Below are 25,264 nucleotides of genomic sequence, written 5' to 3' on the forward strand. Positions count from 1 at the left end.
ATCCACAGGTTAATGTTACTGTTTTAAAATATGAAGACTACATGACTAGGCAGGATGTTAATGACTTGACATTACAAAATTTATTAAATTTATTTTTAAAGTGATTTGGTTCCTCCTCTCAAATGCATAAAGCATGTGGGAGTTGGAATAGTTCTGCCCCAGGCTGCCAAACAAATTTTTAATGGAACTGGAGTCCTTCAGGGATTGTCCTAAATCCACATAATATTCTTAAATCCTGGTGTTTGCAGAGGGACCTGTATATTAGCAGATGTACGTGTGAATAATATACTTATATCCATCCATCACCCTGGTGACTCTGCATATGGAGGGGCTGCTGCACAGCAATTATTTCACCCCAGGGGGTAGAGAGATATTTGGGCCAGCATTGACCTCCTTTTCAATCAAGGCCTCTGAGCAGTATGTTCTGGAAGTCAAATAGTCCCTTTAGACAGAACTTCTGTTTTAGAATCCATTTGGCCTAACATGGCCGTGCTGAGAAGTCAGTGTGATTTCCTGATTACCTGTGTCAGGTGTGGAGGCAGAATCCAGAGGAGCAAATGAAAATTCCTTCACTCAGAGCCAGTGTCAGCATTTAGGATCTCTCTCATCTGTCTAATTCTTGCATAAGCTATTAGCCAGTCTCTTAGAAAACAATGTCAACCTTGGTAAGATGCATCTACTTTTCACAAAGAAATGCAACTACTTGAAATATATTTAAAATTGCTCAAGGAGCTAAACTCCCTTTTTAATTCTTGGAATAATTTTTATTATCTGGCCTTTTAGAAAAAAGTTCTCTTTCCAGAATAATGAGGATTTTTGTCTTCATATCTTAGTATCATTGTCATGTCTCTCATTTTTTTTCTAAAAGAAAAACAAAAGTTTTACAATGCTTGTCTTTTTGATGAAAAACCTAGAACTTCTTTATCAATTGTAGAGAGTTTATTTTAATTTTCCTTCTCATATTATACCTGGAGGTGTGTTGTAGATTGTCATAACTGATAAATCAATGACAAATGTAGCCACTTCATTTTCTTAGGAAATGTACAATTGTGATAGTGGCTGACCATTTATTTAATTATGTGGTAAGTACCATATGATGAGAGGGTAAAGTTAAATTGATGATTTAGGCTATCTCAGCCAGGGTACAGTTTACATGGCAATTATGCTGGGATCATCAAAGTGTAATTGGCAAGTAATTTTGTAAGCGAAGGAACATGACAGCTCATTTACATGGTGTTCACTGAGTAAAATTTGGGGACATTTATCAACCACTTGCAAGTGAAGAGTAATTGCATTAATACTGCCCAAAATGCTATAAGCTGGTTGAAAGCTTCATGGAAGGTTTTGGATACAAATTCCCTTGTACTTGCTACCCAGAGCATTTGTTAGTTGCGGGCTACATGCCAGGCAGTGTCCTGGGCACTGATGATAGAAAAGTGGCTGAAAACATAATTCTGCTCTCAAGAAACTCAAGTATTGTATATCTCTGTACAATACTTGAGTTTCTTGAGAGTAGACCTTCAACAATTTTAACACAACATGGTACTTAGGGGTTCGAGCTCTGCAGAGGTACTATGGATGTCAAGAGAGGGAAAATTGATAAAGTGAGAGATGGTCAGGGAAATCTTGCTAGAGAGGATGACATGTGAGATAAACTTTAGTGGAAGGGCCAGGCTTTGCTAGGGGAAGGGCTTACCAGACAGAGGTGTAACATGGGCAGAATTTTGGAGTGTGAGATGGAAACTTTAGGTAGTTCAGATACCTTTCAAGGCAGGTATGGGACCTGGAAAACTGACTTGGTCAGGGTCTTAGAGGTCCTGCGGAGCATGCTAGGAGCCTGAGGTGCTTATTCTGTAATATGGTTAAACCATTGGAGGGTTTTAAGCAGAGGAAGATCTTAGCCAGAGTTGTTTAGTAACAGATCATCATTGTGCTACAACTGTGCATCAGATTTTGTTCTATATGCATCAAACATTTTATCTTCAGAACAACTCCATGAAGGAAACACTAACGTTTTTTTACACATAAAAAAGCTAAATGTAAAGAGTTTGGCCAAAGTTAACAATAAGTGGTTTATGAGCCAGATTTGAACTCAGCTCTGTCCAGCTCTAAAGCCCTTGCTTATCACCAGCACCTTCCCACACCATGTCACAGTTTGCTTAATGCAATGGGCTTTGGTCTCTTGTTTATTTACACCCCAAACCCACTGCACTTAGCTGACTTTAAGTTCTATGAGGGTAGGAAGTGTGTTCACTTTATATCGGGTAAGCCCCGGATACTGCCTGCGTCTTTACAGGCACACAGGTAAGGGATAAGTGAAGTTTTGAGAAGGACCGTGACAGTCAACCCAAGAGGAGGTGATGATGAAGGCATGAGACTAAGACACTATTAGCCAGTGTGGAGAAGTAAGAAGAGGAAACATTGGCAGGCTCGGTGATTGATTGGACATGTGAATTTTGCCGGCATGTACTCACAATGCTTTTGATTTCCAACGTGTGCACTGGAGAGAAGACTTGGCAAAAGAATCTGGGGAAGGAGGGAGCTCATCCTGCTCTTCATAAAGCTCTTAAATTCCTGAGAAGCAATGTTGTGGATTTAGGGTGAAAAGTTAGAAGTGGCTTCCCTGGAGATAGTTAAAAATAGTAGGGACACATCTGCCTGGGAAGGTTGAGAGACACATCTGCCCTGGGGGTAGAAGAGTGGTTGGATGGCCTTTGGGATTCTTCCCTCTTTGAAAATTCTCTGTTTTAAAATAAATAAAAATTCTCTCAAGTTGCCTATTCTAAACTTCCTGGATTAAAGAAGTTAAAAAAAAAAGTACTGAACTGGAAAATATTGAGTCCAAATGCCTGTGTTACAGATAAGAGAGTTGAAGGCCGGAAGGTTTAAATGACTTGTTCAGTGGCACACACTTGAGAATAGGAGACCCGTTTCATTGACGTGGTCTGGGCATGCTCTTCCGTATCCCACATCTCAGCAGCGTTTATGCTTTGGGTGTCCTTTATGAGCAGGCCTGTATTGAATAGAGACACAAAAGTAAATGAGACTTGGTACAGTATTTGTTCATAGGAAATTTAGAGAGCCTCAGCAATAAGGAACACTTGTAAAGTGAAAATGTTACAAAGTACCATCTACTGCCTAGGACACTTGGAAAATAGAGAAAACAAATTTAAAAATTCATGATGAGTTTTAGCCCTATTCTTTGACTTACAGCACTTCAGTACTTACAGTTTCCAACTCTCACAAAAACTTAGATGTTATATGGTACTGTATATATTCCATTTTATGTTTCAGAAAACTAAAGCACTTAGAACTTGCTCCATAGGATTACACAGTGGTCACCAAAAGTCATATATTTTACAGATGATGCTATCGTTCTGATTCTTCTCATTATGAGACCATTTACATAGCTGTGATTTTGTTATTGATACAGTTTAAATCTTTGGGTTTTTTGCTTGTAGTATGTTTTACATATTTACCATGTGGTCACCTTGAGTTCATTTTGATGACTATGTAGTGTCTGACAAAAGTTTTCAGATACTCTTAAATATTTGCCCATAGAAATCTTCAGTTCTTAGTATACATGGCATTTGTGCGGTGTGTTTTATATTTTGAGAAGCAGTACATCTGACCATCTTTTGTGGATGGCATTGTGGAGTGGAAAAGAGAAACTGTCAGGCTTTGCTCAGATGATCATGGCTTTCTTCCCCACCAGAATCCCCTCTGAGAATGTAGAACCGCGCTGGGAACAGCTCAGAGTGGAGCCTTAACAGAGATGGCCTGAGGCAGATAGCAGGTGATTTTTCAAGCCATGGCTCTTCTGACTGAAGACACATTCTTTCTCCTGCCCTTGTAAAAAGGCACATTTTCATTTTTTTAGGGTAGTGAAAATCTTTTGTGTGAAGAAAAAGTGTCATCAAGTGTCTTATTCATCAGCATATATACCATCTCTTTAAAATGACAGTGGGAGTAAAAGTTCATCAGTTCAATATGTCTTTCACATTTGGAGACTTCTGACTAATAACCTCTGGTATTTATCATCAGAACAGCCAAAGAACTCAATTCTGGCACATGGTGCTCTCACGCACTGAGAAAAACTTAAAAAGACAGAAGATTTTCTCTATTTTTCCTTCTTCCATTCATTTAGAAGAAACAGCATATCTTTTTTTGATTAAAAAAAATATGAGCATGCAGAAACATCTGGCCTGTATTACCTGCTAAATGGTCTCCTTGTATCCAGTCTGGCCTTTTAAAATCAACTCTACGTGCAACAGCCAGAAAGATTTTTCTAGATCTTAGATCTGAACCAGCCATGCTTTCATGTCGCTGGCATATTTTTCCATGATTTCTTCATGGTTCTTGGGGTCAAGTCCCGTGTAGCCACCATTGCTGCCTCCCCTGCTTGCACCCCGTGCTAACTACAGTGGGCAGTTCATTATTCCCTGATGCTAGGATGTCTCCAGACTCATCAACAAATAAGTTCATTCTTCACAAGCTCCCTGACAGGCTTTGCTGAGCCTGGATGCTAGCTTGAGTCCATCCAGCATCTCTCCAGCATTTATCACACTTGTTTTGAATGTAGTCAACAGCCTTATTTTTGCTTGGTTGGCATAATACTTTCATTAAAAAAAATTAAATCACGTCAGGTAAGGCATACTACTATTCAATTAGCTTAAGTCTTAACCCTTCCATATTATACAATAAATCCTAATTCATTCATGGTGGATGGGTGTTACAAAACTGCTTGTGCTTATCTCTTTTACTTAGCAGACTAGACTACAAGCTGCTTGCAGACCAGGGTTGTGCATTATTAACTTTTACATCTATAGTCCTGGCAGAGGTTACTTAATGAGTATTTATTGTAAGAATTTATGCCTCTAAAGAGTAAAATCAGGTCAGGATTGACCCAGTAACCTACTTTATCTTCTCTGATTGCTCACAAACATCACAAGACTCATGATGAAGTGGGACTAGCAGATACTAAAATCACCATAGGGTGATTTCACAGGTCTGTGTTCATAATATGATGCTGCTAAGACAAGACCACAGTGAAATTCAAGATTTTAGATGTGATTATTCTCACCACTCCCTGTACTGGAGATCCATATATATTCTTATGACCCTTCACAAGAAAGCACTTCCCTTTGTCTTTCTCATTGTTTTGTTTCCATGAAGGTATACATTTTCTTGGTTTCATGTCATGTCCACATGATTGTGACACTGCCATCAAACTGGGATGTTCAGAAATATAAATGGAGAAGGATTAGATATATCATTTTATATATATCATTTTTGTTAGGTTTTATTATCATTTTATTTTATATCATTTTTGTTAGGTTTTACCATGACCAAAGTACAATCAGTAGGGTACTGCATTTGAGTCCTGCCAAGAAACAACGTATCCAGTTTCATACACACTGGTTATGCTGGAAGTTGTAACACAAATGTCCATTGGTTAACCTCTCTGTGTAACAGTTCTTGGATAATGCAATATTTATTTCAGTCACTGAATTTTGAAAAATTTTCTCTGATTATTCTCTCCTAGTCATTCAGTTATACATTGCTTTGGTGTCCATTAGGACTGAGATTACTCATATTTGTGGAATTTCATGTAATCAGTAATATAGGACCATGGTACCTACCTGTGGCAAAATTCTTATCATAAATTCAGACTTCAAAGAATGCCCTTTATTCTCATAGAGTAGAGTGGATGGTACAGAGGGACTGTAAATAAGAATGTATGGCTGAGAAAATGTGCAAATAGCACAAGAATGGATGTGTGTCCAAATATTAAGCTTAAAAAAGAGAAAGAAAATCCTTTCATTTAAGCTTCTTCTGGGCGGGAAATATGGAGAGCTTATTATAGATAGAATCTTTTAGCAACCAGAAATTTCCCTCACAATTTTGTTAATGTGCCTGTTTGGATGCTTTCTCAGAGGCCCACTGTGAATTTCTTAGTTGATACTATTAATGGTTAATAGGTACACCTGAAATCAAGCAATATTGTACCATTTAAGTAATAGTTATGTTAAATGGGTCCTTTTATATAGCATCAAGCTTATCAGATTATCTTTTTTTTAATAATGAATACTTCATCTTTTCCAATTTCCTAGTCAAATGCTTCTGCATCATTTTGTAGCAGAGCTAGTTTCAGCTGCATCTATTCTATACTTTTGGCTTCAATTATGTTAAATTATCCAACTTACTTACACGTCCTTAGGTTTTTTTCTTCTCTGTGATATATCCTGGTGCACCTGTATCTCATGATCACCAACCATTCAACTCAAGTCTGTTGTAAGTAAATAGTGAATCAAAGGGTGCACTAAGCTAAATTTACAGTTGGGGAGACATTTCTAAGATAGGTTTCTCCCTAAATTTTGGTGCTCTTATCTTGATCTTGAGTGTTTTTGTTTTTCCTGTTTCTTTTCCCCCAAACACACATGTACCTTATTCTGCTTCAGTATTGAAGACTTTTATGGCAGTGATAAAAAGTAAATGCAACTGTTTTGATTATAAAATAAAACCTTAATTTTCTACGGATCCTGTGTTGTTTGTGTTGACTAGAAACATCAAGGTCCCCATACATAGCCATATTTTTCTTTATTCAACAAAATACCTGTAATTGAAAGAACAATACAAGAAATGGTGAACAACCCTTAGGGAAATCTAATATTGTTACTCTGTCATATTTGACTGAAATGTTAGTATATCTAATAACAAAATCAGGTAAAGTGATTCATCATTAAAAAAATTTTTTTTGTACTGGGGATAAAACTCATGACCTCATACGTGCCAGGCAGGTGCTCATGCTGCTGAGATAAATCCCTGCCACTTATTCAAAACTCTTATCCTTATACTTATAGACCTGATATGCATGACCCTATCTCCTTCATTTTCAGGTTAGTTTGATCCTTCTGTTTCTACCTTCTGCACTTTAAAAAGAACCCTTCTCTTCATAATGAAAAGGAGATCCCAAACTCATCATTTAGTATCCTAGACTACTGGAGCTGTACTTTGTTCTGCAGTAATATGTACAGCTGCCTTTGATGCCAGTGGCTGTGCTTTTGTAACAGTCTGAGTCAGTGTCTACAGCAGGTGCTCTTATCTATGTAATCTCTAAGTGAATGAATGAATGACTACTTGATTTCACAATTTATGGTTCTTTAATTCAATTTACATTCCACCTCTGACTCATTTTGAACTTCTATAGAATGTTTAATAAGAGCAAAACATATTGAATATTTTGGAGTCCTATCAAAATTTGGCATATGGTGTATTAAAATCTATACTTATTCCAATTATTTGAGTCAAAAATGAGTTTTCATTCTGAATACTAACTATTCAACATGTAGCTAACTGTGATTACTCTCTATTGGACTTCCTGTGGATGTAATTCTTATGACGTTCCAGAGATGGAAAAAGCTTTGGAAAACCATCTGCATTTCTTAAATAACAATCTTCTCCTTTAGAGAGTGTTATTCATCAAGTTCAACAGATGTCAACTATGTTTGCAAACATTTATCAAATACCTCATATGTAGCATGACTTAGAGATATATGTGAAACCGGTAATTATAAGTATTTACAATTTGGAAGCCAAAGGGAAATAAAGCAGCATACAGCATGATGAATTCTATAATAAAAGCAAATGTAAAGGGTTAGGGTAAATGCAGAAGGCATTACAGAAGGCTTCCTGAAAGAGATGGCTCTGGGTTAGAGTTCAACTATGATAATAGTTTTGTTTTCTGGGTGTCTATCATAGGAGACAATGCCCTTGATGTACCTGATATATTTATTTATAAAGCAGTGCCTTATTTTGTGGAATAAGCTTTTAAAAAGCAAATATTGAAACACATATGACTCAATACAGTACATAAATTCACCTCTATATTGTATGGTTTGTGCATTATCGAAACAGCTGAATCAACCTTCTATATTAATAGATTTATATATGCAGACATCAGGGTAATATATTTTCTGTTGCCAATTTTTATGGTTTCATAAATAGTTCTATCACTAACATTTCTATAAAAATGAAGAAAAGAGCTCATATGTGCTGGTAGAAATTCAACATGTTTTATAGAACACTGCTGCTCTTGATATAGCCTACGGGATGTGGCTTTTCATAAAAACCTAATGAATTTCTAGATTTGTCAGCTGTTTCCAAACAGATGCACTCTGCTAATCTAATGGAAACATTTTGAGCCCAGATCCCAAATATCAATAGCTTTTAGTATTGCAAATTAGTTTGTCTACTGGGTAAATTGGGCTGTATGGTTCTTGATAAAAAGTAGCAAGTAATTCGGTATGGATGTTTTATAAATAATTGCCTCAGCAGGGTTTGATTCTCATATTTTTCTTTGCAGAGTTTTAAGTTGAATGTAGATAGCCATTGTGCTCTTAAGGAAGCTGTGGAGGAGGAGGGGCATCAACTTCTGGAGCTTATTGCATCCCACAAAGCAGGTAAATCCTCCTGAAATATTGCAAGTCTTTATGTCTCCAGACTATTAAGAATGAAGAGGCATTGCTGTAAATTACTGCATATATTCGCTTCCTTATGTATTATTAATATTTACATTATCAGATTGACCTTCAAGATTTATAAATGTTTCATATACTGCACACAATGCTCTGATGCTTATAAGATGAAATACTGCCTCCAAATGGTCTGTTCATTTTATTTTGGGCTTGCTGTTCGCCTGAGTTTCAATTGAAATCACATTCCCCAAAACTTCACATTGACATGCTTTCTGATGTAGGTGTTCTGGAAATAACATTAAGATAATGAATGACAATTGAGCATGTGGTTATAATGCATATGCATTAGAGTGCTTATAGATATCATTACAGATATAAGGCAGGAGTCTCGAGATATCTGATTATTTCCCTGCCAATTTACACACATGAATGTTTTGCATGTTCTTTGCTGATCTTTGCATTAGCAGAATTTTTGGCCTCCAACCAATTCATATCCCAGTATTAACCTATTTATAAGAAACAGATTATAAATAAAAAGTTTTATCATTTGGTTATACTTTTTCTGGTAATAGAATACCATATTACGAGATGAATTATAGTTTGACTCTTTGAGCTTTCTGTGTCTAAATAGGAAAAGCATAGCATTAACCTGTTGTGTTAATAACTAGTCTTAATTATAATCCATCTAATGTATTTTTCATTGAATTGACTTTATTTTCATACATCTTTCTGATTATTATAAAGTCTCTACACAAATACAGTCTCTTTTATTTAGACTTTGTAAGTATAGTTTTAATAAATTTTGTATAGTGTGATTTTTGTTCCACATGCATTTATTTTCAGACAATGTACTGAGTCCATGTCAATTTCCCAACTAGGTGTGCATGTAGTTATCTTGTTATTGTGTCCTTATATCTTGTATCAGGAATTGCCAGTCTCTAGACTGAGTAACAAATGCTAAGGTGATAGATGATGGTAAAGCCACTTAAAGATGTGTATGTTACTTAAATTTTCACCTAATTTATAACTAATAAAAATGAATAAAGATGCAATCAGGTCCACAACTTGTGCTTTCCCCTCCTCTTGGAGAAGGACTGAAGGACATGCTGCAGATGATTGCAAGTCAATGGAAGGAGCTGCAGAGGCAAATCAAACGGCAACACAGCTGGATTCTCAGAGCTCTGGATACCATCAAAGCCGAGATCCTGGCTACTGATGTGTCTGTGGAGGATGAGGAAGGGACTGGAAGCCCCAAGGTAAGTGGCTTGAAGTTTGCCTTATTTCCTCTTATTTCTGTCTTCTTTTGAACTAGGAACCACTGAAGTTTTCTTTCCACCCTAAGGCTTTTCATTTCTAGAGGGTAAACTTTATCTATCTATCTATATATAAACAAAATGAAACAGCTTGGCTTAAAACAATAAAAAAATCCTACAACTTTCAAGTTTTTTAGGAAAAAGTCTTTTTTATGAAAAGTGGCAGGGTAGGAGGGAGACAGTACTTTAGGGTGGGAGAAAGGGGGACATAAAACATTTAGTAAACAAAACATAAAGCATCTTTAACATGAATAATCAGAATGGTTTTAAATTGTTTTGTTGCAACTATAAATCACTATAATCAGTGCAATCACTCAGCTCTGACATCCATTAGCCGCTTGGTTACAGCAAATTAACAAAGAAGAGAGAAAGTGATTCATTATCTCATTCCTGTTAATGACTATCAGATGCATTGCCTAATTAGGGGATGGTCATTGTAGTGGGAAGAAGGTCATATGCTTTGCTACAAATCTTTTTGCTCTGGGTGTAAGTTCTCCATAATGGTGCATGCGTCGAATACAAGTCTTTTAAAAATGAGTATTGACACGTTTTGTTCATCCATTTTACATTTATAAAATAACCCATAAGGCATTTATGACCAAACTTTAAATGAGACACCTTTTAATTTAGAGTAATACTGTTTAAAATTATCTTTGGATTTACAATGTGGAAGATACTTTTCTTAATTTGTTGTTTTTCTGTAATTTTTCCTTCTTTTTTTTTTGATACTTGAGATTGAATTCAGTCTTTGCACTGAGCCACATCTCTAGCCCTTTTTATTTAATTTCTTAAACACTTGACACAGGATCTACTAAGTTATTAAACACAGCGCAGGCAGTGTTCGAATTTGGAATTTTCCTGGCTCGATCCCGTAGAGTGCTCGAGTTATAGATGCGCACTGCCATGGCCAGCAACTCCTTACTTTTGTGTCTATTCTTTTGTGCAAGTGAGTGCACAAACCAGCCTCATAATAGTCTTGCCTCTGTGACACATTATAATGTGGAGGAAAACAGGTTTAAGAGTTCATACTTTTTATTCTTAGCATGGAAAAAATAAGTAAATCATCAAATCATATCTTTTTAGCATTCATGTGGACTGGTATAATGTAAATGTACATAAACAAGCAGGGGTTTTTTTTTTCACTCTTAGACTCAAATTATTAAATGGAGGCAAAAGAATAAACTAAATCAGCCCTACAATGCTGATACTCATACAGCTAGTGAAAAGCTCAGGCAATGTATAGATGTGAAACCTCAAACAACAAACTTTAACTTACTTGTAAACAATATGGAACGATGAGCTGAGTTCTAAAGAAAATTCCAAGGAGTAGCTCACGTTTCAGGAAGATACTTGAAGGAAGGAACAGAAGTGGCTTGGCACATGAGCACATATTTTAGGAGGAGAAGTGATGAAAGGATCAAAGTCACAACTAATAGAGTGAAATGGAGAGTGTATTCAGCAGACTTCTCAGGGTAGAGGTGGAGCTATTTTAAGAAGGTTGCTGGGAGAAGTTGATTGGCTTAAGATTTTAGCTGGGGGGGGTGGTGATCAGAAGAACACTCAGTCATTTTATGTATTTCACAAACAGATACTGAGTACTTACTCTTTGCAAGCTATTCTCTAATTGGGTGTATTCAACAGGCCAGATACTATTCTATAGCACTTCTGAATTCCTTATTCTCTCATTTAGTCATCACAACAAACATAAAATTTCAGTCATACTTCAGTACGTATCAGCTTCAGAACTGTTCAAACCTGATACTGTACTTGTTGCATTCTGATAGAAAGTGTTTCAAACTCCATTTGAGAGGACCAGTTTGAAGTGGACACTTTTAAATCAGCTCCTTCTATAGGGAAGTAGTTAGATGGAATGAAGATGATAACTCAACCCAGAGAAGCAGAGAGTATTATCACAGGAGAGGAAGTGCTGACATTTCTCAAAAGTAGGGTAGATAGGCCCATCCTTATGTCCTTATCAGAATCTCTAAGGACATCCTTATGTCCTTATCATATCTCTAATGCAGATGTCCAAGAATCTGCATTCCAACATATCCTAGAGAGCTATTAAAATGGGGTCTAAAACCTTTTCCTATAGGACTACACATGTAATATCATGAGACAATGTCTATTGCAGTTACTTATGATAGTAAACAATTGCTATTAGAAATGTTGAAAATAGTCTGTTTAAATTATGCTATATCTTGGTCTAATGAAAGATTACATAGTCATTGAAAAGCGGTGTTTCAGAAGAGATCTTTAAAAACTGGAAGAGACTTACACAGTTACAGATTTTAAAATATTTTTGAATATTCCAAATCTCTGTGAGATTTAGTATAATCAGAAAAATAAAGAATGCATATAAAATACAAAAATTAAAAATTGACTTAAAAGATAGAATATATGACATTGAACTGAGGGGACGTGTAGTATAAATTTATTTTTAAATATCTGTTTTTATTAGTACATGTTTGCAGCATACAGCAATTACCTTCATCATGAGGAGTATACCTCATGGTGTACACGTACACGTACACGTACACGTACACGTTGGTACACGTACACCACACATCTTAATTCCTTTATATCCTCTTCCCTTTTTCTCCCCTACTCTCTATCTCTTGGTCCTCTTCCCATTTGCAAAAGATCAAACTGTATTTTATTTTATTTTTTGTTAGTAGGTACTTGTGATACACAATGATTGTATTCCTTGAGGGCTCAAGGAGGGAGATTTTCATAAGGCAGAGACAGTAAAACTCCACGCCTGCGTCACCCAAATATTCTGTCTTCCCCAGTTTGGACTGAATTTTCTCTAAGCAAATAAATACCCTTGATTCACACAAGAGTGAATGTAAAATCAATTCAAGACAAAGATCATATATTTCTCATTTTAAGCTTAGTAAATTATGGAGAAATAAGAATGATCAGTACTTCTGTTTGTTTAACATTTAAAAACTGCTCCTCCTAGTCTGTGAGGCAAACAGAAAATAGAGAAGCTCAGAGTCTGAAGTCAGACTGCCTGATTGAAAGACTGACACTTACAAGCTGGGTGTCCTTGAAGAAATTCCTTAACTTCTCTGTGTCTCAGGCTCCTCATTTGTAAAATAGAACTACATAATTATAATATCCTCCTCAAAAATGTAGTGATGTAGATTAAAAAGAATTGATGTCCCTAAAGTATGTAGAATAGAGGCTGATATATCCTAAGTAAGGGTAAATATGCTATGCAAGCCTTCATAATTTTAAAATAGAGACAATGCATAATTTAATAGATCTGATAAAACTGAAAGAAACAAAGTGAGGAGTACACAAAGAAGGAAGTAACTCACCTTTTCTACAGGCATTAAGGAAAGATTTGTGTGGGAGAGAGCTGATGTTTTAAATGCAGTATAGAAAGAATATTTAATAAGGAAAACATAGTAAGCAGAGAGAATAACACATGCAAAAGTCCAGAATGTGAAAAGATGTGGTATGTCTGGAACCCATGTTAGTGGTTGGTTAAAATGACTTGCACAGTTTATGCTGAGGCTTACAGTATGACTGATGCTTAATAATTAGTGACTTGAACAATAATTGACACAATTCACACCAGAGACATATATTACTTAAAAGGTAATTTTTTCTTGCCATATTGTACTAAATAATACAGTCTTAAGTAGGTTCCACTAAAGTTCCTCAAGACTAACGTAGCTAATTCTTATCCATAATGTCTATTCTCTTTCCATGATGTGACCTTGCATAGGTCATGTACAAATTGTGCCATGAAATGCATCTCTAAGCACAGCAGTTATGATCATCTACTTCATCTAGACCTAAAAGAAGAACTAAAATTAAAACATAATAAAAAATAACTCCAGAATTCATTTTAAGTTTACTTCAGAAGCTACTGGGAGCTTGAGAAGCATAATAGAAAATCTAACGAATATATCTAGGGGATATTTTTCTTTTTTACCTTGTTTGAGAGACTGCAGAAAAGGACTTGGTCTTAGAAATCTTGTAAAGAAGGAGGATAGGAGGAAATTCAAAGACTCAGGAAACTTCTCCCCCAGGACTTGGCAGCATATCTTATTTGTTGTATTTCATTTTTTAAAAAGAGTTTACCCAGGACTGTGAGATCTTTTATACATGGAAATAGAGAACAGAATTCACCAGTTATAGCAATAGAGCTCCAGCACTCACATCTAAGAATTGAAAATATACTTGTAATTATGTATTTTATTTAAAGCTAAAGATAAAAGTTTATAGCCTTAAACTAGGCTTTTGTTATATTAATTTTTTAATAGTGTATTGCTGGAGGGATTTCAAAATATACTGAATATCCAGTGCCTAACAAAGGCTACATTCTTTTCTTTTGACCTTTCAAGGGAAGACACAAAAAATCCTGAAAATAAGAGAGCATTTAAAAATTTTTCACATTGCCTCTTGTAAAATATTCTTATCCTCTATTTCTTTGCTTTTCTCCTATAAGGCATGCACCATTACAGATGTATTAAAGTAGACGCCAGGATTTCCCCACATGGCTTATCAAATTTTGCATCACTGAAAGCATGCAACAATAGATCCTTTGTCCTTTTTAAGGAGACAGATAAGTTTCCATAACAAAGAATATTTGAAGATTTTATTGTAAATTCAGAAAACTTTTCAGTTACTATAAGGATGACCTATTTTTTGGGTTTTTTTTTTAGTGTGACCTATCTTGAGTCCCAACTAATACCTTCATTTTCTTAGTAAGGGAGACAGAAGGTTAGCTGCTTTGAACTCTAGGATTGCAACTATTTTATCTGCACTCTTTTGAGGTTCTTAGATTGAAGTCATCATCCTTTGGAAATGGATATCAGACTCTGAAGGTCATCAGTGATACCTGTCCAACAGTAGCAGGAGAGTAAGCTTATAGATATTTCTTAAATATGTTTGCTCAGACCTACAAGTAACACTTTTAGATTGGTTGAGAATAGACATCTGCATGGCCTTTGACTTGGGTACAACTCTGACAACCTGACCTCTCTTTAGATGGCAAGCAAGGACAAGTATAGTATTAACATATGCTTTACAAGATGCCCAGGTGTTAACCTAGAATTTATACTAAGCAATGATAGGTAAATTTAACTGATGGGGCATAAACAAGCTGATTTGAAGAGTGTTTTTACAAGATATTTTCTCTGTATCATATGGTGTCCCTTGGATATTATCCTACAAGACAATTTGATCCTGAAGGATTGTTTGGTGAGCCAAAGTGTTGTCTCTACATTTTTTTTCTGTTTGGGCTCTGGAGCTTATGTATTTAGTGCATTCTTTAATACAGGATCTTCAGAAACAGCATTAAGGTAATGAATAGGAGTTGCCTTTTTATGTTGTTAGTTCCAGATACCCAGGTATGCATGTATGTTAAAAAGAAACAAACTACTTGAGACACTTTCTCTCCTCTTTTTTCAAAGAAAAATGCAGGTGTATGTTGTCAGAATGGATATTGTTAAGTACTGTAAGAGTAAATTAAGTAGTAGATGAAATTAAGTAGTAGAGAGAAAGGCAACAGACAACAACTTTGCTGTTGTTTATTGAGTGTTGATAGCTTCTGCCCAATGCTGAGTCAGACATGAGAAAAGACATGCTTTTCTGCTCAGTGGTCTTATCATTTCAGTGTAAGCATGCAGTGTAACATCTTGTCTAATGCAATTTGAGCTATCTTAGATCTAGAATAATAGATCACCTAAGATTCAGATCATCTTAATTAGGATGTTGGCAGCTTGAAATGGAATGGTGTTCTCAATGCAAGCAAATTAATAGTAAATGCATTACCGAACCTACCTCTTTCATGCAGAATTCTTACTAGAAGCTAGCATTTGATGCAGTTTTTTTCCTGCTGAACTATGCAAGTCATAGTCCTGATTTTAGTACCTAGGGAGAGCTTTTTTTCTACTGTGGATTTTTCAATAATCTTTTTTTTTTTTAAACCAGAAGGGCAACTTTTCTTCAAAAGTGTTTTTTGAAAGACAGAAACAAAAATGAGTTACTTCTTTGAAGATCAGCATGGTTACCAAATTTGTGATAGAATGGAATAAAAAATAGTTCCTCTAATCTCTTTGAGGTAGTTAAATTTGCATATTACAAGATTCACCCACAAAAAAATACCAACTAGGTCAGAGGACAGCAGTGGTCAGCCCTGGCCTGGTCTACATGATGTATAAGCAGTCATAGTGTTTTTTACACTGTATTTCCGTTGATAGTAGCCTTGGTGATGGAAAACGGAAGTAAAGGTCTTTGGTGTCTCTGATCAACACAGGGGAATGTCACTAAGATAAGTAGATAGTTCACTTTATCCTATTTTGTCTAAGGATTCCTAATGTTTGAGAGTAGAAGTGAGAAACATACATGGTATTGAAAACACACTTAAGTGTCTGTGGAGAGCAGCCATCTTTCATTAGCAGAAATCACATTTTGTACCTCAGCCTTTCTATTTTAAAGATAACATGAACAGATTGAAGTGGCTTTGTTGATATATAGTAAAGGTCAACATTTTAAAATCTATGAGTATTCAACTACAAAAGAAAAAGGTAAGATCCATAACTGCTTCTAAAGTATGCTTTAAATTCTTTGAAAGTGTGAAACAGTTACCTCAGAGTGTAGTTTACACTTTCCCCTTCCCCGGAATGTGGTGTTCCTGACAAGGGAGCCAGTTGAGCTGCCTACAAAGGGGATTACTCTGCTCTGGCTCTTGTGTTTATTGAGTTGCCTAGGACTTCTTGTAAAATGGCACCTTTGAAATACACACACACCTCAACTCAACACCCTAAATATTCCAAATGCTTAACTGTTCTCACATCCAACATACCTCTTCCACTGAAGTCAAGGAGCATCAAAATGTCCACATCTTGCTTCTTTCTCTTGAAAATTTATTTGGATATTGACCACTTATGTAGGAACCTCCTGCCTCTGCTGTCTGTCTGTGTCTGTGTCTATCTATCTGTCTCTGTCACTCTGTTTCTGTCTCCTTTTTCTCTATCTCATTCTCTTTTTTTTTTTTTTTATTTCCTGTGGACTGAATTCAGGGCCTTCACACTGAACTACACCCCCGGAACTGTCCTAAAATTTTTTATTTTAAGACAAGTTCTTGCTAAGTCACTAAGTTGCCTAGGTTTACATTTGAGAATCGCTACCCTCAGCATTCCAGAGTGCTGGGATTATAGGCATGTATCATATATATGTAGCTTCAGGCCTATCAGAGACATTTCTTTTTCAAGGTACTGCAGTACTATTTGTCTCCAAGATCTGAAAATTCTCAATCTTATCTCTCACCATGCCAAAATGAACACTGGAAGCATTAATTATACTGGAGATCCATCATGGGTGGAGCTCAGGGGCCTGTCTCTACAGCTCTTGGATCTTTTGCATTGTGTTGCGGCAGGGACTTCTCATTTTTGTACTCAATTGGCCTACAATGGGGAACATTTGTTTCGCATTGCCCCCTGTGGAACAAAGATATGGACCTCACTGAATGAGAAGGAAGACAGAGAAAAAAAGAGGCCTAAAGAAGACTAAGACAAAAGAAAAGAGAGAAGGGAAAAAAGAACAAGAAGAAACAGAAAGAACAAGATAAGAGGAGTTATATACTCAGTGAAATGCAGTAGAAATGCAGCTGTCATTTAGAGGAATTAATTCTACAGGCTGCCCAAGTCAATTCTGTGGACATTTAAGGTTTTATTAATGGGGTTTGCATTATAGGAGGCTTACTACCATCTAGGTTCATGCCTAGCCTTTTACCTGGATTGTCTCTGACATCATAGTTCACTATTTTATCCTCAGTATCAGACCCTCTGTCTTCACATTTTCACTTCTCCAATTTTGAATTCTTAGTGTTTTTTATTTTAGGAATTTCTGTCTAACTTCTTTTCGAAGATTTTGTATCTGTTGAATCTGTTATTCAAATTTTGAACTGCTTTGGTTAGTTCATCCAGGTTTTTGCCTATTTCCCAAAAATTCACTGTGAGCATACTGAGTAAAATGGCTGTGAACTTTTGTTCATTTCCTCTTTGAACACCTCTATTTTCTTCATACTTCTATGAACATTTCATAGAATTCTGCCATCTGGTATTTGTTTTCTTCTCCCTTTGTGACCCTGATTCAGCCTTGGGAGAGGTGGATAGACTCAGGGATCTTCTGTTTCCTCGCTTCCTTATGCTCGTATGTGTATCTGTGTTTTTGTCTGTGTTTTGCATGAGCCCCTCTCCTTTCCCCTTCTTTTTTGGGTGGGGACCAGAAAAATAAGGAGGATTTGTGGTTAATATATTTTAGTAGGCTATTGCCTCTCCATGAATAATTTTCAGCCTCATAGGTCCAGTGCAAGTATTTACTCTTTGTTATTCACTTTAAGTGATTTGAACTCTGACGGTATGTTTTGCTGAAAAGAATTACTTCTGATTGTAACAGCGTCAACAGATCAATCATGCGACACTTCTATATGATAGTCCTTGCAGTGACACTTTGTCTATCCCTTGTGACACTAGGACCATTTATTATTTGTGATTGTTCTGCAATGAGTTAGATGAAATGGAGGGAGGAAATGGAAGGTGGTTGGATGAGGAGTCTAAGCCACTAAGTGAAAGGTTTGTAGCGGGGAGATAGGGACAGATGAGAAGCAAAGTTTGATGTGGGGTCTGATTCTTTTGGGATGCTTTTAGTTGAGTGAAGGGTTGGCATTGAGAGTTTTCAGAGGGTATTTGTCAGGGTAAGTGTGAGATATAGGAGGAAGGAGGTTTACTTGTGATGAAATAAAGCTGTGTGGTTGTCAGAACCTGCTCCTAGAGAGGATGATCGACTGGGAAAGATATGGGAGAGCTCAAGGCTTAGCTTAGGGAAGATTGAGGGTTCATCCAAGAGAAGAAAGGAGTGACAGTGGGGGAGCTAAATATGGGAAATTAAAATCTTTGCATGAAGAGTGTATGTATTCAGAAAATGAATACAGAAATATGGTAATAATATTATTTGGGGGTTTGAGGTGAATAAGTTAGATAAGGAAATAAGATGAGGGAGAGAAACCAGGCAGCTGCTAATCAGAGCCAGTGGAAGAAAACATACGTAAACATAGAAGCCTATTAAACACAAAAAATATAAAAGAATTTAACATAACCCCACACTACTAAATAAATCAAGAAATAAATAAAAACTCAAACCTATAAGTTATCTGATAAGAACCCAGCTTAACTATTCCAGTCAGACAGCACATAGCTTCTTTGCCAGACTGTCTCAGTGATCACACACCCCAGTAACAGCTCTGAATCTACAGCTACAGCTGTAGGCCATCCTACAGCTAACTCACACTCAGGGCTTCTTTCCACCAGGCAAGGACTTTTGCAGAGTCTGATCAAGTCTGAGTTCTAGGATTAGGAACTCTTGCTATTCTTCCTCTGCATGATAGTGGAATCAGCAGATTGATTCACTGGAATGAAATTATCCATGGAATTAGGAGCATTGCAACTGTTTACTGTGGAAGGCCACTCTAGGAACAATATCCTGCATTTTCCTCCCAGATTCCAACTGCCACTCATTCTCTTGATCCCCAGGTGGTTCCGCTTCCTTGTGGAATGTCCTATGGGGGTCTACAAATGGTATTCTTTGGGTTAGAATCTTCAAAGTAGAATTCAGACATGATCATCACACTGTGTTAGTTAATCATCCATTAGGTTTCTTTCCTTTTATGATAGAGCTTCTCCTCTGTTTGCTATTGATGTTCTCTGAGTCTCTCTGGCTCCTCGTTGGTCAGCCATGTTGGATCTTCCAGGTCATTTCTTCTCAGTAGACCTTTCCTGAGCTTCTACGATGTGACTCCTCCTGCAATCTTAAATCACCTGTTCTGGACTTTGTCTTGTCCAATATCAGGTCTGTTGTTTGGCTGCCACTTCTGCTGTCCCATACTGAGGTGAAATAATGCATAGCCAACTCCAAGTTAGTGGTAGCTAAGCCAAGGTGTGGAATCCACACGTATGGAGTTGGTCAGGGACCAGTCTAGGTCCAGGTATTCTGCTGAGGCCATGAGGCTGAGTCTTCTGCCCTTACCTTTCTGTTTTCATTCATTCTTTCCACCAATTCTGGGAGTCATAACTCCTAAGGTTCATCTCTTTATTGATGAAAACCTTAAGTTCCAGATGCATTACATGGCCGTGCTTATTGAGATATTATTCTTAGAAGCCCCATGACAGGGTAAAGGGCAGACATATTAGCTTGTCGCTTGGTTCTACCTGATTAGTTAGCATTCATGTTAACATTTCATTTTATATATCTTCTAGTTTGTCTACCATCTTTCAATTTTTTAAAATTTTATCTCAGATTTATGTATAGGTTCTCCCATTTTTGCTGTCTTTACTATTCTTTACACATCATTAAAATTAATAAATATTGGCTGATTAAAATATACTGTGGTGACAAATCACAGAACTCTGAATAGAATACTGAACTTCTTTTGCTAACTCTCTAGCGGTGGAGATATACTGATGTATGCAACTTCAAATTAAGGCACACTGTGTAAGAAATTCTGTAAGGGATAAAGGAGATATGAAAATTTGGGGACAGAACATTATTTCAATCTGATTGGCTCTGAGAGGGCTTTTTCTCTTTAGGGAAGATGGACTTATAGAGATCTCTAATGTTCAGCTAAATTTTTAGGAGGAAAATTTTGGAAGAACATTCCAGTCAGAAAAAATACCATGGTGGAGAGCATGGAAAAGGAAAATACATAGATATTTAGAATGGTGAATAGTTTGACCTTTTGAGGATATAGTACTCATCTACTAGAGGAAGGGATGAGGACCTATGGAGGGTGAAATCTGAAAAATTTTTGAATTACATATTCTGGAGAGCTAAGACATTAGGCCAAAGGTTTGTGTTTTACTAGTATACCATCCCTGCTTAATGATTGAATTTGGCCTTAGAAAATTTTAAGGGTAGGATGAAAGTGAAAATATTGAAAATAATAAAAATATTAGAAATCTAGTACAGTAACTAAAAGTAGCTATTTTTAAACAGTGGCTATGACAATATAAAGAAAAAATAAGGATATAATTATGGAAGAAGGAATAATAGGATTTGTTATCTAGGAGTCAGATGGATTAAGGAAGAGTTAAGAATAATGTAAAGGAATTGAACAGAAGCAGTTAGGGTAGTGTTAACATTTACTGATGTTGGACATATTGTGATAAAAAACAGTTCTGGAAAGGAAGATAATTAACTCTGCTTAATACAGTGACCTCAGTGCTTAATGAAAGAATTCTGGATATATAATCTGGGCATAGATATTTTTTTTATCACTCTCCCTGGTGATTGCAAAGTACAAATAAGTTTGAGAACAATGATTTAGGAGTAGGAGAAGCTTGGAAGTAAATCAGTATAATTATGTGCAACACACAGTTGAAAATACAAGTCAGAAGCTTAGAGCAAGCACTGAGGATGTAAGCTTAGCAGTCTACATAGAAGTAATGAATATAGCCCTCACAGCTGGCTGTTGACAGGAGACTATTGAGAATAAAGCGATGTATGGTAGAATCTAAGGAAATTCCAAGGTAACTGAGAGCAAGGATACAAGTCTAAAAGTTGGAAGTAAGTGAGAACCTATATGTTCAAAAGAGAAACTACCAGCTGCTGATGTCCAAAATATTGGTAACCGGGGATAGGAATAAAATATGTTAAATGAACTTTTCATGAGAGAGAGTGAACTTAGCATATTTATAGGCTGAAAAATAGAACTAGTAAACCAGAGAAAGTTAAAGAAGACAGTTTCCAGTAGGACAAACAGATGAATAATAGTAACTTAGTGTCTACAGTTTTGTTTTCAATGATTTCATTTACCTGTAGTCAATCGCAGTCACTATGAAGTGGAAAATTGTAGAAATAACAATGTGTAAGTTTTAAATTGACCCAAAGCAGAGAATAGTGATGCTGGCAATTTAGAAGTGCCAAAGTAAAGTTATAAGATTTCTTTATCATCCCAGATCATCACAAGAAGAAAAATGAATATGTAATACATATATTAATATATATATAATCAATATATATATAATCATATATATATATAATATATGTATATATATATATTGAGACAGGATCTCACTATGCAGTTTATGCTGGCCTTAAACTCACTTTGTAGCCCAGGCTAGCCTCAAACTCACAATGTTCTTTCTGCCTTAGCCTCCCAAGTGCTGGGATTACAGGTGTGTGCCTCCCTGCCTGTCCAGTACAATGTGTTTAGAGAGATCATATCCATATAACATTTATTACAGTATGTTATAATGGTTCTATGTTATTATTAGTTGTTAATCTTTTTCTGTTCTTAATTTATAAATGAGACTTTATCATAAGTATGTGTAAATAGAAAAACACAAGATATAAGTTTTGGGTCTATCTGTGGTTTCAGGCATCCTTTGGGGCTCGTGGAACATATCATGGGTAAGAAGGACCACTGTACAATGATTCAGATGAGAGAGAGCAAGTGAATTAGGTAGAGCTCAGATTTTCAGGCAGGGAATATAGATCTCCTGAGATAAAAATAGAAGAAATGTTGATGATAACCAACAGTAAAGGTGAACGGGAGCTAAGAGATTTAGAATGAAGTCCAACAATGAATTAGTCAGTAGAGAAATGATTTGAATAGTGGAAGGGTGGAGCACAAAGTGGGGCTGGAAACTATACTAGAATTAAAATCCTACCCTCTTAAAAGAGAGTTCTTGCAACACTTACCCCTTCTGAGCTGTGCTATATTTACTGCTTGTACCATGCATTTACCAATTAATTACATATAATCTTATGACACTGTTTTTGGTTTTGAAATTCATTTATATCCCTTATAGTTAACTTTTATAGTTATTACACTCCATCATGATTACAAACTCCTTGGAGTAGCAACTACATCCTAAATTTCTTTGTTTTACTCATTTTGCACATTATTTCAGCTTAAAATTGTAATTTTATTTTATTTAGTTGACATTATTCTTTAAAGGTAAAGATGGAAACCCACTTGTATCTTTCATGGTACATTATCTTAGCTGCATAAATAATAGCAAATCCCATTTTAATATCTGTTTTGCTCTTTTTTTCTACACTTCTCTCTCATTTCCTTTTCCTCTTGGTTTTATTGTAAGTATAAATGAACCTTGAAAAGAGGCATTACACCTATTTTTCCCAGCTAAATAGCAATTTGTATTATAGAAAGAAAAAATATGATGCTATTATTATTATTATCATCAGTGAACTTTCTTAAGGCAACTCTATTTGAAGACAAATTTAGTTGGTTGTTTAATAGGCTCTATGTTAGTCATTTTCCCATCACTGGGACAAAATACCCGACAACTGAAATTTAAAGAAGATACTGATTTGGTTAACAGTTCTGGTGGGTTGCAGTCAGTGGTTGACTGGGTCCAAAGCAGAAAGGGCAGGGTAGGATAGCTGCTCACTCCTTGACAGCCAGGAGACAGAGACAGAGAGACAAACAGAGAGAGAGAGAGAGAGAGAGAGAGAGAGAGAGAGAGAGAGAGAGAGAGAAGAAGAAGCCTGGACAAGAACGCATCCATCTAGATCACACCTCCAGTGACTTGTGGCCCCATCTACCAACAGCATTTTACTGTGAACTCATCAAACTCATCATTCTAACTCAGCTGTGGAAGATGTGGGAGTCAGTAGTGCCCCCGTAAGCCAACCACCAATCAAAAGTCTCTGAAAACACTAGACTTTGAAGGGACATTTTAGATATAAACCAAAACAGCTTGTTAAGTTGTATTTTAAAGTCTTTGTTTAAGCTGGCTTGCTGAATGGATATACTCTGAGTGGTTTCTTTGGAAAAAAATTAAAAAGAAAAAGTATAATATGACTTAGTAGCTGAGCAGCACAGTGGTTAATGAAATTTGGAGTCTTTGCTTTAAAACTCCGTAACAAGATTAGGTGAGATTGAACTAGAGAAAGTAAAGGTCTCTAAATTGACATAAATTTAAAAGGTAGAACTAAATCATGCCACCATTTGAATGTCCAACAAAGTTTAATCTCCGACATATTATATTTGGTCTATTGTAATTTGTGTACATACACATCCTTTTGGTAAATGATGAATGAGCTTTAGCTATGTAGTTTATAACTCTTCTATATCTTTATAGGAAAGACAGGGTTTACAAAAGAGAGTTCTCTTTTGTAAAATGACCTGAGTTGCTTCTCTGAAACATAGTTTTTATAAAGCAAATGTAAACACAAACACCTATTCTCCCAATCCAGCTTGGCTTAATTATTTTTCTGCTGTCTTTCAGTTGATGACTCATAGACAATTCAGGTTATCCTTACACAGGTGGGGTGTGAGAAGAGTAGTCCTGAATTTCACTTCGTAGATTAATCTGGCCAAACCCAGTAAAAACAATTCATATATAAAAGGAATTTTTGGTTTAACCATGAAAACAGAAAGCAATTAGTGAGTTTCAATAGTATTTGAACCTGCAACATTTATCTGAACCTTTTGAGTTCATCCATAACTTGAGGGCTATGTATTTTGATTATGAGGAATTTTGAAATATTCTTCATCTTTGCTCTTTCTTCCTTTTTAACCCCTTGTGTATCAAAGCTTTTCTTTATTTTGTACCTGAAAGTAAATCGGAGGGAAAAAAAAAAAAGAGCTCTAACGGATATAACAGCAAGTGTGTTTAGGGATGTTAAATAGCTGACTATATTAATGTTTTTGGATCATTGAACACAGCTGTTTGCAGTCTCTCTGTTTGAATGTCTACTTTGTATTCTTTGATACTGTGATTTGAGCAACTATTTCCAAGATGATAATATGTAATCTATTAACAGGTGATTTCTTACTGTTATGTTTTTTTTTTGTAGTTCTGTATTATGTGTAACCTTACACTGCTTTGTTTTGTTTTGTGTTTTTCTCTTTTTCCTCTTAAATAAAAAAAAATAGCATGATATAAACTCATGATACTAATGCTAGGCAGGCTCAGTAGTCTTCCATAACAATGGCTGCTGTGGGGTAATGCCAACAGGCTCCACATATTGGGGTATTACCTAGTACTCAGGACTCTGGAAACTTTAGAACCTTACCTGTCATACACTTAGCAAGTGCCTTTACACTGCTCCACATTTTTTGATCATACATTCTTTGTCCTTTGGACAAACCATCATAAGAGCAATATTTATTTTAAAAAGCAGCTTTCCAGCTCTCACTGGTTATTCTCAAGAATGAAGTTATGTCACAATGTATTCTCCTCTCTCATAGATTACTATGATTAAAAATAAAACAAATACTTTTTCAGAATTATCATGGAGGAGCTGGGGATATAGGTCAGTGGCATAGCACCTGCCTGGCAAATACAAGATCCTGAGTTCAATTTCTGGCGCAAAAAAAAAAAAAAAAAAAAGTAAAAACATTATCATGGAGAAGTACAGTTATTATTTTTATTGCATTTTAGAAATAAAATTATCTAATTTCCTAATAGAGAATTTTGTGGTTAT

At 36.0% G+C, this 25,264-nt stretch overlaps 1 protein-coding gene across 5 annotated transcripts in view; it reads left to right on the top strand.

Annotated features, from left to right (window-relative positions):
- Positions 1-25,264, top strand: part of Akap6 (A-kinase anchoring protein 6) — a 466,251-nt gene that overhangs the window by 222,127 nt on the left and 218,860 nt on the right. For 4 of the 5 annotated variants that reach the window (XM_063246541.1, XM_063246550.1, XM_063246564.1 and 1 more), the window contains 2 exons: positions 8,366-8,462; positions 9,567-9,733. In XM_063246541.1, coding sequence (XP_063102611.1) covers positions 8,366-8,462; positions 9,567-9,733 — 264 coding nt within the window. The remainder of the gene's footprint in view (positions 1-8,365; positions 8,463-9,566; positions 9,734-25,264) is intronic. The other variant, XM_063246546.1, reaches the window with a different exon arrangement.

Source organism: Cavia porcellus, unplaced genomic scaffold, assembly GCF_034190915.1.
Source record: "Cavia porcellus strain 051 isolate PalLab524CR breed Dunkin Hartley unplaced genomic scaffold, mCavPor4.1 scaffold_1, whole genome shotgun sequence".
Classification (NCBI taxonomy): domain Eukaryota; kingdom Metazoa; phylum Chordata; class Mammalia; order Rodentia; family Caviidae; genus Cavia; species Cavia porcellus.